Source organism: Stegostoma tigrinum, chromosome 11 (assembly GCF_030684315.1).
Source record: "Stegostoma tigrinum isolate sSteTig4 chromosome 11, sSteTig4.hap1, whole genome shotgun sequence".
NCBI lineage: Eukaryota > Metazoa > Chordata > Chondrichthyes > Orectolobiformes > Stegostomatidae > Stegostoma > Stegostoma tigrinum.
The window spans coordinates 9699994-9717237 of NC_081364.1; the positions used below are offsets into that span (position 1 = coordinate 9699994).

General features: G+C 40.9%; 1 protein-coding gene across 1 annotated transcript in view; it reads left to right on the forward strand.

The window, feature by feature from the left end:
• Positions 1-17244, forward strand: part of arih2 (ariadne homolog 2 (Drosophila)) — a 110097-nt gene that overhangs the window by 18217 nt on the left and 74636 nt on the right. Inside the window, exon 2 of the mRNA XM_048547488.2 lies at positions 507-851. Within this exon, the coding sequence (XP_048403445.1) occupies positions 618-851 (234 nt within the window). The 5' untranslated portion in view covers positions 507-617. The remainder of the gene's footprint in view (positions 1-506; positions 852-17244) is intronic.

Genomic DNA, 17244 nt, shown 5'->3' on the forward strand with positions numbered 1-17244 from the left:
TTGAGAAATTATTTCATTCGCAGGCTGATAGCAGTCAATGGTGGTTGAGTCAAAATGTCTGGTAGCATTTGAAACTGTGTTTAGATATTCACTTGTGCTGCCATAGTCTCCAGGGCTGAGGACCAAAAGATTGAAAATGGGATTACTGCAGTTGATCTACATTCACTGGTGTGAAAATGATGGGCTGAATGGCTGTCTTCTGTCCTGTAAATGTCTGAACCAATTCAGAAATAAAATTAGATATTTATGATCCTTCAACATGAATATCATGCATGAGGCTTGCAGCTGTTTCCTTATTAACCTATGATGTGTGTTTTGTTACTTTTGTAAATGTGTTTAATCCTTTGGATTAGAACATTGGTAAATTAAGTAAGGGTGAGATTACGTGATCCGTGGAACCATATCTCGGCTCGGAACTATATTTCTAAGAGGTGAAGGATGTTTGAATTACTACTTTGTTCTTGGTAATTTACAGTATTTGCTAATTTTGATTGTTTGTTTTCCAGTAATCCAAAAGACACATGAAGAGTCGAAGTGACCGCTGACTTTATAAATACAGTACTACATTTTGTTGTTGGGTTTGGTCAAGTTTGTGGTCAATTGTTGCAGCTGTGACCATGTCAGTGGATATGAATAGCCAGAGTTCTGACAGTAATGATGACTATAATGGAGACTCTGAGGAGGAAGACCAGGGCGATATGAGTGCCTATTACGAGGGAGTAGAGTGTGATGTGGAGCAGCAAGGTGCGGATGCCTTTGATCCAGAGGAATATCAGTTCACATGTCTGTCGTACAAAGAGTCAGAGAATGTGCTAAATGAACAAGTCGATACCATGGCAGATGCTTTAAAGGTAAGACTTTGCAAGAAATTTTGGGCCATTTTGCAAGTTTGACCATTTCCAAATGTTTGGGTATCTACTTTGAAAGTGCAGAAGATCTTAAGGAAAACTCATTACACTGATTTATTTTAATTCAAATTTGTGTAAATATAATTTTAAGCTACTGTGGTGCTTTGTAAATTTTCTTCTTTCTCGAACTCATGGTGTGTTATAATTGTTTGGGTGGTAGCAGCCCAACTAACGCTTACTTGCATGTGGACCTGACATCAGTGATTGCAGGTGATGGCACACTGTTCAAGTTGATGCCTGCCCTGGTGGGATGCCCACCCATGTATACTTTGTAGAAGCTGTCTCTGGAATGTAGCAGTGGGAATGCTTGTCGTGCAACTACTTTGAACTCTTCCTGTATGCCTTAAGGTTAGAATCAAAGTTTTCAGCCCAGTGTGCCTGTGCCAGCCCTGTGAAAGAGTTCACAGTCCCACAACTTATTCTTTCTCAGGACTTAAGTCATTTCTTCCTTTCAAATGTAAAATCACTTTTCTTTTGAAAGTTACTATTATTGGCTTGCTCCTGACATTGTGTGCAGACAATGATGCAAGTACCACCAAGTAGAGTTGACATATTCCAGGTTCAAACATCTGTTGTAACTAGATATTGGATATCAAGCAGATTATCAGGTAGTGATGATGAATGTTCACAGCTTCACCTTTCATATAATAGCAAAATTGGACCATTATGATCAGTAACATTGCCAAAGTTCTGTCTAATTGTACACTAGATGTAATAGGTATACTGGGAGAGAGTTCACATTTGTTTCTTAAGCTGTTTTGATCCTCATTTTGAGGAATTTTGAGGCTATTTTGAGGAAATGGTATCCAGGCAACATGATCATTTCACAATGGTTCTAAACAGTTCTTGGAGATGACATGGTAATAGCACCCAGATGGACAAAGGTCTGAATTATCCATTTCCCTCCTCAATGGGAACTTATTATAGTAACAGTGGCAAAGTTCCAAATCTATTCTATTAGATGATCAGTCTCTGCACTGCATCAGGTAATGCCATTTTGTTGCACCAGTGTTCCATGAGAGCAATCAGACAATGATCAATCCCTTTTGCTGAGCCACTGTCTTGTCTTAATCTGAGTGTTTTTCTACTGAGGACTGACCTTTTATTTGCAGCAATTTGCAAGGGTTTTGAGATTCTTTTTCATATTTCGTAAAGTCCATTTGGAGGGATTCTGATCCTACGTCTTGGGATTGCACTGTTGGATTGTCTTGCTGTTTTTCTCAACATTAAAAATAGTGACATGGACCAGTTTTGTTTTCTTGATCACAAGTGATCCATTAAAACATTTCAGTCCTTCCCAGATTTCGTCCTCTTGTCAGGTTGACATTTAAATAAGTGCTGGATATTGAACATAAGGTGGACCAGGAGCTGTGATAGACCATACAGTTGCTTGAACCTGCTCCTGTGGTTAACCAGGGAAGTTGAGGATCACATCAATTGAAAGAAAACCAATGAGTGAAATGTCATTGGCAAACCTGAGGGATAAGTAAATTTTAAAAGCTGGCAAAATTACAAAAAAAAAGAAAATAAACTTTGAGGGTAAACTTGCAAGTATTATTGAGACGGACAATGAGAGTGTCTTTATATATTTAAAGAGTGAGAGAGAAGCCAAAATGAACATCGGCCATTAAAGGATGAGGCTGGGCTATAAGAATGAGGAATTGGGAAATACTGACGGTGTTGAATAAATATTTAGCATCAATTTTTACAAAAGACACTAATAGCACTCCAAAATTAATAAATATTCAAGGGTCAAATATATTCAGTATTACGGACCACCATAGTAGCTCAGTGCTTAGCATTGCTGCCTCAGTGCCAGGGATCTGGATTTGATTGCAACCTCTGTCTGGAGATTGCACATTCTTCCCATGTCTGCTTCTGTTTCCTCCTTGTTCGGTTTCCTCCCACAGTTCAGAGATGCGCAGTTTAGGTGGATTGGCTGTGCTAAATTGCCCATAGTGTCCAGAGATGTGCAATCTGGGTGGATTGGCAATGGGAAATACTGAGTTACAAAGAGAATGGTTGGAGGAAGTGGGATGCTCTTCTGAGGATTGGCATGGAGTCATTGGGCTGAATGGTCTGCTTTCACACTGTAGGGATTCTGTGATTCATATAGCGTAGTAACAGGCCCTTCGGCCTACCATAATCTGTGATGATAAACAAACACAAAACTACTCTGATCCCAAGATAACAAAGTGTGGAGCTGGATGAACACAGCAGGCCAAGCAGCATCTTACGAGCACAAAAGTTGACATTTCGGGCCTAGACCCTTCATCAGAAATGGGGGAGGGGAAGAGGGTTCTGAAATAAATAGGGAGAGAGGGGGAGGCAGACCGAAGATGGATAGAGGAGAGGATAGGTGGGGAGGTAGGGAGGGGATAGGTCAGTCCGGGGAGGAAGGACAGGTCAAGGGGGCGGGATGAGGTTAGTAGGGAGGAAATGGAGGTGCGGCTTGAGTTGGGAGGAGGGGGATAGGTGAGAGGAAGAACAGGTTTGGGAGGCGGGGACGAGTGGGCTGGTTTTGGGATGCAGTGGGGGGAGGGGATCCCATTTACCCGCATTTGGTATTGTGCCCCTGACATTTTAAATGCTCGTCCAGCTGCTTAAATGTTACGAGAGTACCTGCTTCTACTGTCTCAAGTAGCACATTCCATATATGAAAACATTTTTCCTGTTCTAAACCACTTAGCCGTCACCTTAAACTTGTGCCCTCTGGTCTTAGACATGTCTGTCATGGGGTAAAGATTCTTATGATCTACTCCATGTAGGCCTCTCACAATTTTGTGTACCTCAGTCAGATTCCCTTTGTCTTCCTGTGCTCCAAGGAAAATAAACCCAGCCTACTCAGTCTCTCCTCAGAACTGAGACTTTCCACTCCAAGGCAGCATCCTGGTGAATCTCCTCTGTACTGTCTCCAGTGTGATCACTTCCTTCAGTAGTGTGACAATCAGAACTGCATACATGGGTATTCTGTCTGTGGCATAACCAATGTGTTTTAGAAGTTATAACAAGACATCCTTGCTGCTATATTCTACATCCTTGCAAAGGGAGGCAAGCAACCTGTAGGCTACCTTCACGCTGTCTGCCTGTAGTGGCACCTTTAGGAATCTGTGGACATGAATACCAAGTTCTCTTTGTTCCTCTATTTTGTAGGGACTTAGCATTCATTGTATATATCCTTCTTTTATTAGACCACCCAAAATTCATTACCTTCCACTTATCAGGATTAAATTCCCTCTACCATTGCTGTGCCGAATTTTTAAGCTGATCAATATCAGACTGTAGCATAACAACATTGTCCTCACTGTCAATAGCACCCCCAATTCTTGTCATTTGTAAACTTACTAATTAATGTCCATAACCAAGGGCAAAGATGCCAGCAACGATCCCTGTGGTACACTGGTGGTCACAGGCTTCCAATCGTAAGAACAACCCTCCACCATCGTCTTTTACCTCCTAAATGTGAGCCAGTTTTCAATCCAGTTTGCCCTGGATTCCACACACTCTTAAATTTGGGAGCAGCCTTCCATGTGGAGCTCTTGTTGATGGCCTTACCAAAGTCATTTAAGCTGCATCAACTGCCTCATCAACTACCTCGTCGATATGTTCAGTCACTTTTAAAAAAAAAACTCAAATAAGTTAGGCAGACATGATTTCCCTCTAACAAATCCATGTGGATTATTCTCAATCAGTCTGTGCCTCTTGAGTGTTGATTAATCCTGACGTTCAGAATTTGTTTCCAATAATTTCTTTACCGCTGACATCAGACTAACTGGCCTGTACTTACCTGGTCTCTCCCTGCTGCTGTTTTTCCTTTGAACAAAGGAATCTCGTTACTTCTACTCGAAACATCTGGATTTTTCCTGTGGTCAGTGAAGTATTAAATATTTCCACCAGGACCCCAGGAATAATCTCCCTTGCCTTACATACCAGCCTGGAATACATGTCATCAGACCCTGGGAATTCCCTACACCTTTGTGTGCTTTTAAAAAACAATCTAATCTCCCCTCCTTGGTTATTTTAACATGTTCTAGAACCTCACCATCCCACTGTCAGGAGAAAAGAAATGAAATCCAATAGCTATCCTAGAGAAAATGTACTCTGCAAGCTACAGGAGCTCAAGGCCAATATGTACTTGAACCTGATGGGATGCATCCTAGAATATTAAATAAAGGAGCTACAGTGATTGCGGATACGCTGGTACTCATCTTAAGATATCTTTAGATTCTGGAAAAGTCTCAGTAGATTGGAAAACTGCCAGTGTAACACCCTTAATTATAAAAATACAACAAAAACTGGCCACTTAGCTGAATATCTCTGTGATGGTACTGTTCGTTTGAGTTGTGTTCTGTCCTGTTTATCTTGCGGCAGGTTTAGGTAGACAGTTGGTAAACAGCGTTGAGTTCTCCCTGGGTACTTTATTTTAAAGTAAGACAAAACAGCCATGCACTGGAATCAGGCAGACCTAGAGGGCTTTAGTTTAGCTTTCAGTTGTTGATGGTTTTTGCTGGCTGCTGGAGCTGAAAGATTGAGTTTGCTGCTGCTGCAGTGAAGTCTTAGACAGAGAGGCTCCCTCTTTTAAATAAAAACCAAAAATTAAGGGGCAGGTGTTGGGATTTCTGGTCTGGTCTGGTCCATAACATCTGTTATTGGGCTAATGTCAGAGTCTATTGTAAAGGATTTAATAACAGAGCATTTACAAATATATAATATGATCAAGCAGAATCAGCTTAGCTTCCTGAAGGGGACATCATGCCTGGCACATGTATTAGAATTCTTTGGGAAGTGACACGCATGATAAATAAAAGGAAAAGTAAAGCAGTAGACATATTTGGATTTTCAGAAGGCGTTTGTTAAGGTACTGCATATTAAGCTACTTAATAAGATAAGAGCCCATAGTGCTGGAGGTAGTACGTTACCATGGGTAGAGGAATCACTAAGTATGAGAAGACGGAGTTGGGATAAGGCGGGCATTTTCAGGCTAGTAATGTGACGTCATAGGGGTCAGTGCTGGGGCTGGATGTGGGAAATGAATGGCCAAGTTTGTGGATGACCTGAATTAGGTGGGAAGGCGAGTGGTGAGGATTAATTGAAAAGTCTGCAACGGAGATAGATAGGTTAAGTGAGTGGGCAAAAACTTGACCGATGGAATAAATTGTGGGGAAATGTGAGGTTATACACTTGAGGGTGAATAAGAGGTACTGAGTATTATTTATATGGAGAGAGACTGTATAAAACTTTTGGACAGAGGGATTTGGGAGTCCTCATTGATGAATTAAAAAAACCTAGCATCGAAGTTTGGTGGATAATCTAGAAGGCAATTGGAATGTTGGCCTTTGTCTCAAAGGGGGCAGAATGGAAAAATTGGGAGGATTTCCTAAATCTAGATAAAGTACCAGTCAGACCACAGCTGGAATACTGTGAACAGTTTTGGGTCCACTATTGAAGAAAGGATGTACAGGATTGATAGTAGTCCGGAGAAGTTTCACTTGGCTGATGCTAGGTACGGGTCCTCTGTCTTATGAGGGGAGATTGACTAGATTGGGCCCTTTAGAACTTAAAAAATGAGAGACTGTTTCAAATAGTCAAAATTGTGTTTAGCCTCCATGTTGTTAAAGACTGTGGCAGGTACTGAATATGAAACTGAAAGAATTACAAGTAAGTCCGAATTTTATTTGGAATGTCTTTGGTCTCTAAGAGAGAAAGGACATAGTAAAAAGGGAGGTGTGCATTTCTTGACCTGTGTGAATAATGAAATTGTGCAAATGGGAAGGTGTGCTTGATATTGGTATTCACTGAATGTGGTGGAAATAGTTGAGGCTGATGTCTTGAATGTAGCGACTGCTGGAAGGTGAGGACAGAAGTTAATCTTTTTCTGTATGGTTTTGGAATGATGAAAACTGATGTGGCATAAATGGAACTGCACCTTCTTAATCACAATTGTGGTGGGAGTGGGAGTTTTAGTTTTGAAAAAGGAGGAGACATCAAAAGTGCTCATTGAATGTCATATTGTCAGAACAGAATTGACAAACGAGAGGAATGGAATCGAATCCTTGCATGAAATGGGGTGGGAGGAAGTATAGTTAAGGCATTATCATCGAACTAATCAATTCGGTTTATGGATATTGATGATTTTCACTGTGTTGTCAGGATCTGGAGCACACTCTGCGAACAGCTGATGGAGGCTGACAAATAATTTTATTGGGGATTGGCAGTTTGAGGAAATTACAGGGGTGTAAGACCAATCATGATTATTCTTTCAAAAAAGCAGTCATGGGACATGCTGAATGATGTCTTTTTATAATGTGCATTCCTATGACTGTGCTTTTCTTCCATAATCTGTATTCTATTTGACTCCAGATATACCCAAAACCAAGGTATTTCATTTTCCATCCCTGCCCACTCTGTGCATTAGCAAGCAGAGAAGGATAAAGTGTGTTCCTTCACAGTGGTGGAAGGTTATATCTGAAATTTACTGTGCGGCTTTTGGGCATTTCCAAACATTTGGTTAAGGGTTGCTGTGGCAGGAGGTCCATTCTGTGTCCTGACAATAATGGTTGCAATTTGTGGGGTACAGTATAAAACCACACACCAAAGCAATGCTGCAGTGACATGGTTATCGATCAAATGTTCAGTTGTACTGCATTTCTGTGGTAAGAAAATCCATTGTGCAGATGGGAGGTTCATTGTTTTTTTTTGTTTGCTGATTGGAGTAAAGTTGTCATTTTAACCATACAGTTAATCAATTGAGAGGGCAGTGGAAGTAATGCCAAGGTAACTGATTTTATCAGATATCTTTGCAAAACAAGAGACTGCCATCCTATTCAATGCGCAGACCTCAGATTTATGATGTTTGTAACTCTGACCTTCACTCCCTTGATTGCTTAGTACTGACATTCCATAAATTAGGAGGATATTGGGAGGATGAAGGTGATTATGGGAGGGTGTGAGAAAGACCTTAGATACGGTGGCTAGAATGCTCCCAAATCACTGCTGTACATTGCTTTAAGTGCAATGTCAATTCTGTGTGTACATAAATAGTGTAAACAGCATAAACTCACTGGGTCAAATGAGCTTTGAGTGTTATGTAAGCTGGTTTTGTCCTGCATTCCACTGAAATAGCACTGGTGCCAGCTGGAGGAGCATTGAATTGAAGAGTAGTTGCTGAAAGAAGGCAGGAGCAAAGATGGGTGATGTTGCAGAGGTGAAAGAAAACTGTGTTGGTGTTGGGGATATGATAGGGTGAGCAATCGACTCTTGTGAAACAGGTCATCAAGGTGTCCAACTGTCTGGCCCACCCATGGACTGTGTCAAGGAAAAGCTATCATGAACGACTGGGGAACTGAGCTTAGCCATGGACTGAAGATAGTGGCTGCTATCTTCCCCATGTTTACTTGGAGGAAATTTCTGATCATCTGGTGATGGATGGTTGGATAAACAGAGTGACAAATTGTGCAACGTCATGGGGTTGAGAAATGATTGTAAGGAGGACCTGCATGTTATAGGCATACGTGTGGAACTGGACATTATTTTTAAGTGACAGCATGTAGATGATAAACAAGATGATTAGATCCTTGAGTGATATCAGAAGTGTCATTGTGGAAAAAGAAGTTTGGGATACAGAATTATAAATGTCTGAGTGACAGAACTGATGAAATATTCCGGTTTACCAGCTGTATTTACACTAATATGAATAATGCAATAAATTTTCTTTGCAAATCCCCTTGTAACATCTGGACTTGAATCTCGGAAATGGGATCAATACTGAAAGAGGTTGCAAACATTGTTTTTTTTTTAATCATTTAATAAAGTCACTTTGTATTGTGATGCTGGCATATGTGCATTAAAAAAAAGCCAGATCCCTGAATCATGAATTAGCTCACTTTTGCAGGAGCAGCTTACATTGTCTCTGAGCATGCAGCAAGAAAATCAGACAGGGTTTCTGCTTCCATTTGCTATCTGCTGTAAATTGTATTGTGTACCTTAGTCAGTGTAGGACTAAACCTGGATGTAATGCAATCTGTGATTTAAGTAATCCAGTGATTGTTGGCTTTTATATTTTAAAAAAAGGATGTACAAATAGAGCTCTAGATGGCAGAGTATAGAGCAATTACCCAGACTGACCCATTGCCTTTGGGAACGGAAGAGAGGAAATTGAAGGAACGAATGACCTGTAAGTTACCAAGGGAGAATAGTAAAGTTAGTGAAAGCTTGTACAGGCACAGCTTAGCTCTGTGCTAGTTTGAAGGTTGAGTTAAGTACAATGCAGAAGTTTGGCACACAGGGAAAGGTTATAAACTGATAATGTAACTGCGCTAGAAATCCAAAGGCCTAGAGAAATGGGGGTATATAAATTCAATTGATTAATACGTTTGGAATAAAATGAAAGCACTTGATTGTTATAAACATCCATCTCTGGTTCATAGGTTTCCACTCCAAAAAAAATTAGCCTTCCTTACCCAGCATAACCTACAAATGACCCACAACAATGTGGTTGACTTTTAACTGTCCTCTGAAATAGCCTGCTGGACAATCAGTTTTATCAAACTGCTCCAGAAAAAAATAAATCTGAACCGAACACCCAGCACAGACTTTAGGAATAAAAAAAACTGGAAATGATCAGGCACACTCGTGATTCAAGCTGACAATAGTACTAGGCAATCACCTGGAGCAAAACCTGCCGAAATCAACCATGTATTTTAGTTTTAGTTTTAGTTCATTCTTCGTTGGTCAGTCACTGAATGTATTCACAAGATACTGGCAGTATGCTTAAAACAAGACAAAAGTTTATTATTCGATTGGAGGGGGGGAAAAAACAACTATATTACAGCATACAAGAACTATTTGAAGCTGTTTCTGTACAATATTGGAAACAAAGATGCAACCCTTTTGCCCTCAGAAACAGCCTTCCAGATATTCCAACCAAAGTGGAAGATCAGAGACAAAGGCAGAAATTGTAGGGTAGGGTCAGTAGGTCGGCACCATCTGTGGATAGAAATCAGAGTTACCGTTTTGGGTGGAGGGACCCTTCCTCGGAACCCCAGTTCAGGAAGGGTCACTCTACCAGAAACATTAATTCTGATTTCTCTCCACAGATGCTGCCAGACCTGCTGAGCTTTTCTAGCAATTGCTGTTTTTGCCTCTGATTTATGGCAACTGCAGTTCTTTTGATTTTTATTTAGTGAAAGATGACCCGTATATTATTGGTTTTAAAAAAAAACGTTCAGCTGGTATGGCTGTAATCTGTTTCTTTTCGGAAAACATTTGCGCTAACTGAAGAAAATAGCATGGCGTTGATGTCTCTTCCTGAGATCCTTAAGCTGCTAACTCAGCTCACTACTTAACGTGTTCCTTAAACTCAAGTCTTCAGCATCCTTGCCAGAATGTCTTCCTCTGTCTTCTCAACAGATTTGTGCTGCTGAAGCTTTTCCTTTCTAGATTTCTAAGCCACTCAGGACTTGTTTTCAATCCACTTTTTGTTTGGGACTCCTTCTGTTTCAATGAGCCTGCATGCTGGCTGACTTGTTCTGGATTGTTCTGACTTGTGTCACTAGAGTCCTGTTACTAGGTAACAGCAGCTTTTTCTTATTCAATCCTGTTTTTGCCTAATTTACCAACTGTTGGCCTCGAGTCAATTTGTACACAAGTCAGAACACAATACAGGACAATGTAAAGCAGCCATTCATAAGTACAGGAAATGTATGTTCTTGTGTTGGGTCTTTAAAATTCTACTTCTGTATGGGATCGCGTTAATAAGAGGAAGTATTTCTAAGTTGGGGGTACTCTGTACGAGTCTTGTTTGGATAAAATACTTCGTCAAGGGATTGTGATGTCATCAACCAATTCAAATTAATCTACATTTTTCACATGAAGCAAAGTGTGAACTCAACAAGAAGTGAATGCAGAGAAGGATTGGGTCAGGTAGGACCTTGAAAGACCAGAAATAGTGGGAATTTTGAAGGTTTTATTGATTTTTGAAGATGAGCCAGGAAAAGTGTTGAAGTGGTTGTGATAATGCTGAATGACAGAATGAGGAAATTAGATAATAGACAATGTGAAGAGAAAATTGTTAATTTCTTAGAAGGTAGCACACTCAGTGTTCACTGCTTGCTATGACTGTTTGTTTATTGTCAGGCTTATTATGTCAGAATTGTGTTTTCAGCATATTTCTTCTGGTACAGCACTGGCAGAGAACAGCTTGTCTTGACAAGTTTAAAAAGAAGCATTGGCCTAAACAAGTTTGACTTGACTGGTAAGACAGGAATTTCCTAGATTTGTTTCCAAATTTTTTGGCAAAGATTTTTATGTATTTTCATTTTCTCAGAAGAATGTTCTGTTTCTGGCGGGGGCGGGGGGGCGGTGGTGGTGTTGAAAATATGCAAACGGTAGTACACACAATGAGTGAGACAAGCTGGATGGTCAAGTGGCTCATTAATGTATTTGTTAAAAAGTCTTCGGTCACAAGGTTACTGTTGTCTTTTTTTCGCCAAAGTACTTTGGCTTGAATTATAAGATCTTCCACCAGCTTGAAACATTTTGTAGATTTTTATTGAAACTGGTGCAGGTCAAAGATGTTTTGCTGAATAAAAACCTCATAGCCATTGGCATTTGAAGGAGAAGAGCTGAGAATAACTTTTGAGGTACTGATTCGTTAGGTGAAGGGCCTTTACCGATCATTAATCATTGGCGGCACGGTGGCTCATTGGTTAGCACTGCAGCCTCTCAGCACCAGGGGCCCGGGTTGGATTCCAACCTCGGGCGACTGTCTGTGTGGAGTTTGCACGTTCTCCCTGTGTCTGTGTGGGTTTCCTCCAGGTGCTCTGCTTTCGTCCCCCTGTCCAAAGATATGCAGTCTAGGTGGATCAGCCGTGCTAAATTGCCCGTAGTGTTCAGGGGTGTTTAGATTAGGGGGATGGGTCTGGGTGGGATGCTTCAAGGGGCGGTGTGGACTTGTTGGGCCGAAGGGCCTATTTCCATACTGTAGGGAATCTAATCTACTTAATCTTTGACATGGTAACAAACATTCTCTTTCTGTTATTTTTTATTTTACAGTATTTGTGTTGAAGTAGTGTTTTTTTTTAACCTGTTGAGCAAAATGCAACTGGATTTCAAGAGCTCAGTTTGAATGTGTCTGTCAGAATGCACGCTGAATCTGTTAACTTCAGAAGGCGATGAAACACCTTTCTGTATTTTGGATTACGTATGCAGAAGTGGTTGCCCTCAGTTTTTTAAAATTGGTTGAAAAGATAGCTCTTTGCACAGTACAGCCACTTGCTGTTACTCGTGGACTTATTTGAAAAGAGAGGTTGTGGTTTATAGCATTTTTTTCCTGTAGATTGAATAATTGTTCAGTCACTTGCTTCTTGACACATTGTGTTCCCATTAAAATTGATTAGCTTAAAAACAGCTTAGGGCTTTGGGCTTGGGCTCCTTATTGAGTGGGGTTCTGATTTTTAGTTGATTATGTACACTAGAAGAATGTTCTGTCCTGTGCCATATCTTTCAATAATTTTTATATTTTCTACTTATTAAGATGGTGTTAGATCCATTTTGTGGGATTAATCATGGTGGTATTTCAGTTAGGTCATGAATCACTGGTTAGTGTACTGGAAGTTGAGCTCCACTATTATCAGATTCATCGCAAATGTGAAAAGATTCTGTCAGCTACCCAAAATTCCCAGTGTACCTGACTGACAAATGTGGGCTAATGCTAGAGTTCATTGAAATCAGCTAATAACAGAGCATTTTGAAAAGCTTAACAGGAGAAAGCCAGCATGGGTTAATGAAAGGCAAGTCATGCTTTACAAAACTCCTGGAATTTTTTGAGGACGTGGATAATTGAACAGATAAGAGAGAACCAGTGGATGTGATATATTTGGACTTGTAGAAGGCTTTTGATAACTAGCTCATTAGAAGTTCGTGGGCACACTTAAAACACGTCGGATGATTATAACGTATTGACATGGATTGAGAATTGTGGCCAGACAGGAAACCAGTGTGGGAATAAATATTTTTTTCTCTGAATGGCAAGCAGTGACTCATGGGGCACCACAAAGATCAGTACTGGGTGGAGTTGAAGAAAATATAAGAAGACTTCAAAACGATTTAGACAAGTTGAGTAAGTGAACAAATACGTAGCAGATGCAGTACAGTGTGTCTCAATGTGTAGTTATACACTTTGGTCTGAGAAGCTGACTGAAAGAAGAGTATTCTTGAAGTGGTGATATTGAAGTGCAAAGGGAACAGAGTGTCCTTGTAATACCAGTCAATGAAAGTAGATAGCCAGGCACCGCAACTAATCAGGAAGGCAAATGATACATTGGCCTTCGTTGCAAGAGAGTGAGAGTTCAGAAGGTGGGATGTCTCACCTAGAGTGTTGCATGCAGGTTTAGTTTCCCAACCGCAGAAAGGATATACTTAGCATAAAAGGAGTGCTGATGAAATTCACTAGACTCATAGCAGGAATTTCATATAAGGAGATATTGGTTTGACTGGGCCTGTATTGATTGGAGTTTAGAAGGATGAGTGGGTTCATAGAGTCATAGAAGTATACAGCAAGAAAACAGACCCTTCGGTCCACGCATCCATGCCAATCAGATATCCTAAATAAATTTAGTCCCATTTGCCAGCAATTGGCCCATATCGTTGTAAACCCTTCCTGTTCATGTACCCGTCAGATGCCTTTTAAGTCTTGTAGTTGTACCAACATCCTCTACTTCCTCTAGCTCATTCCATTTCACGCACCACCCTTTACATCCCTTTTCAGTCTTTCTCTTTTGACCATAAATCTATGCCCTCTTGTTTTGAACTCCCCCCATCCCAGGGAAAACATCTTATCTATATACCGTATCCATGACCCTCATGATTTTATAAACTCCAAAGGGTCACCCTTCAGCCTCTGATGCTCCAGAGAAAATAACCCCTGGATCTAATTGGAAAAATATAAAATTCTAACTTGGTTGGATAGGGGGAGGATGTTTTCCCTGGTTGAAGAGTCAAGTACCAGTGGGCAAGTATCAGAATACAAAGTAAACCATATGGGACTGAGGTGAGAAAAACTTTGTTTACGCAGGTAGTAAAGCTGTGAAATTCTTTATGACAAAAGGCTGTGGAGGCTAAGTCACGAATATATTCAAGGAAGAGATTTTTTAGACTTTAAAGGCATCGAGGGGATAAGGGGAGAAAGAGCATTAACAATGACCATGTTGAGTTGTGCAAGCCTGAAGGGCCTCCTTGTTTTGGCAGCTGTTTGTTGATTTTAACCTTGGGCAGTTGGGAAATATGAATTGATAGCTTAATATTTTCTAAGTTATCTCTCTCCATTCTTAAATTTCCCCTTTATAAATGGACAGATCACAAGACACGGACATTCAAAGATCAGAGAAACAAAATTTGATAGAATTAAGCTGGGCTATTGAAGTTCATAGAATCATTTCATAGAATCCCTACAGTGTGGAAACAGGCTGTTCAGCCCCAAAGGTCCAGACCACTCCTCCAAAGAACATCCCAGCCAGACCCACCCTGTTACCCTCTATTTCCCATGGTTAATCCACCTAATTTACACACCCTGGACACTATGGGCAACTTAGCATGGCCACTGCACATCTTTGGACTGTGGGAGGAAACCAGAGCTCCTGGCAGAAACCCATGCAGGCACTGGGAGAATGTGTGGAGTTTTTACAGACAGTCACCCAAGGGTGGAATTGAACCTGGATGCCTAGCAATGTGAGACAGCAGTGGATTTTTGAGGGCTACATCATGCCTTTCAAACCTTACTGAATTCTTCGAAGAGGTGACCAAACACGTGGATGAAAGTAGAGCAGTGGATGTGGTATACATGGATTTAAGTAAGGTGTTTGATAAGGTTCCCCATGGTAGGCTCATGCAGAAAGTGAAGAGGCATGGGATAGGGGAAAAATGGCAGATTGGATTCAGAATTGGCTGACCCTTAGAAGACAAAGGATGGGAGTGGACGGAAAATATTAAACATGGTGCTCAGTTACAAGTAGTGTACCACAAGGATCTGTTCTCGGCACTCTTCTATTTGTGATTTTTGTAAATGATTTTGATTTGGAGTGGAAGGGTGGATTAGTAAGTTTGCGGACGATACGAAGGTGGGTCGAGTTGTGGATAGTGCGGAGTGCTGTTCTAGATTACAAAGAGACATTGACAGGATGCAGAGCTGGGCTGAGAAGTGGCAGATGGAGTTTAACCCTGAAAAATGTGAGGTGATTCATTTTGGAACGACAAATTTGAAAGCAGAGTATAGGGTTAACGGAAAGATTCTTGGCAGTGTGGAACAGCAGGGGAATCTTGGGGCTCATGTCCACAGTTCCCTGAAAGCTGCCACCCACATGGATAGAGTTGTTAAGGCGGCGTATGGTGTGTTAGCTTTCATTAATAGAGGGATTGAGTTCAAGAGCCGTGAAGTTACACTCCAGCTATACAAAAGCCTAGTTCGGCCACATCTGGAGTATTGTGCTCAGTCCTGGTCACGTCTGAGTGAAAACAGTGGAAGCGTTGGAAAAGATGCAGAGGAGATTTGCCAGGAATGGAGGAAAAGTCTTACGAGGAAAGGTTGAGAGAGCTTAGGGCTTTTCTCTTTAAAACGACGAAGGATGAGAGGTTACATTAAAAAAGGGGTACAAAATGATCAGAGGTACAGATCAAGTGGACAGCCACAGACGTTTTCCGAGGGTGGAGGTAGCCATTATGAGGGGGCATAGAATTAGTGGAGGTAGATACGGGGAGATGTCACAGGTAACTTCTTTACTCAGAGTTATAGGGGCATGGAATGCATTGCCGGAGAGGGTAGTGGAGTTGGCTTCATTAGAGGCATTTAAGCGGCTATTAGATAGGCATATGGATGATAGTATAAGGTAGGGGTGGAGATTAGATCAACCTTGGGTTTAGGGTGAAAGTTTGGCACAACATCGTGGGCCGAAGGGCCTGTACTGTGCTGTACTGTTCTATGTTCTAACCACTGTGCTGCTGCAGACCTATACTATCTGTGAAGTTGCTGAGTTTTCTTTTGGCTTCTACCTCTTGCATTTAATTCTTTGCTAGTGACATAAGATTGTTTGCAGACCAATGTTCTCTTTGATTTACTGGTTGAGATTTTGTCTTTTTATTATCTTTTGAAGGTGTTTTATTTCTCTTTTAAAGGGAATTTGCAGAAAACAGTTAAGTAGAAGACAGCTACCTGTTGCTGAAGGTTTTTTTTTGTTGCTTTCACGGGGGAGTGTTATTTTGCAGACTTAGTTTCCCTGCACTTGCCGCACAAAAGCTTTTTATCTGGGCAGAAGCCAATCAGAACATGTTGTCAAGCAATTTTCCCTGATTCGGAACCCATCAACTCTGTGGTCTCTGCTTTTTGCCTCATTTTTCCAGGAAAATGCAATACATAATAAACTGCCAATGTGCTCAAGTAAACGTTTTTAACATTGCAGTCATCTCTTCCTAGTCACTTTGGTTTAAAGCAGTCGCTTCTTCTTTTAGCCTGCAGTCAAAAAAAGGAAAATGAAAAGATATGGTCTTTACAAGTACCAGAGACCAAATTCAAATACTCTTCTGGTTTGATGTAATAGTTGTTGGATGTCAAGCTAAGCCTCTGATAACGTTCTCAAAAATGGCTCTCTTCATCCTTACGATTCTTATTGTTCCTCTTGTGGATGTTTTGATTGTCTGTCTAGTTGGGATTTCCAACGATTGCTGCATGAGATTTCCTCAATCAAATGCCATATAATGGTACTTGTTTTGTTTTATTCCTGTTGGAGACTAGGTTAAGACTGCATTACATATTTCACCCAGCACACTGACAGCCAACAGAATGTAATTGTAACTCCCTTTAATTAGGGCTTGGACTGCTACTGACAAGAACATCTGCTGAACTTTTATGCCAAGTAGCTCCCCCTCTTCTATCTATTTGACAAAAAAAGTGACGTTTTGCTGTACATAGGAAAATACTGCAATGTCATGTGAATTGAGTAATGTCAATATGAAAGCTACTTTTGTGGAATTCATTGCCACGGAGTGCAGTGGAGGCTGGGACGTTGGATGCCTACAAGGCCGAGATTGACAAATTCTTGATCTCAGAAGGAATCGAGAGCTATGGGGAGAGTGCAGGGAAGTGGAGTTGAAATGCCCATCAGCCATAATTTAAATCGCGGAGTGGACTTGATGGGCCGAATGGCCTTACTTCCACTCCTGTGTCTTATGGTCTTTTGAGTAATTGTATTTATGCCTTACATTACCATGACAATATAGAGTTAAGGGAGTGCCTATTATAATGTCAAGTAAACTTGGGCAGCATGGTGGTTCAGTGGTTAACACTGCT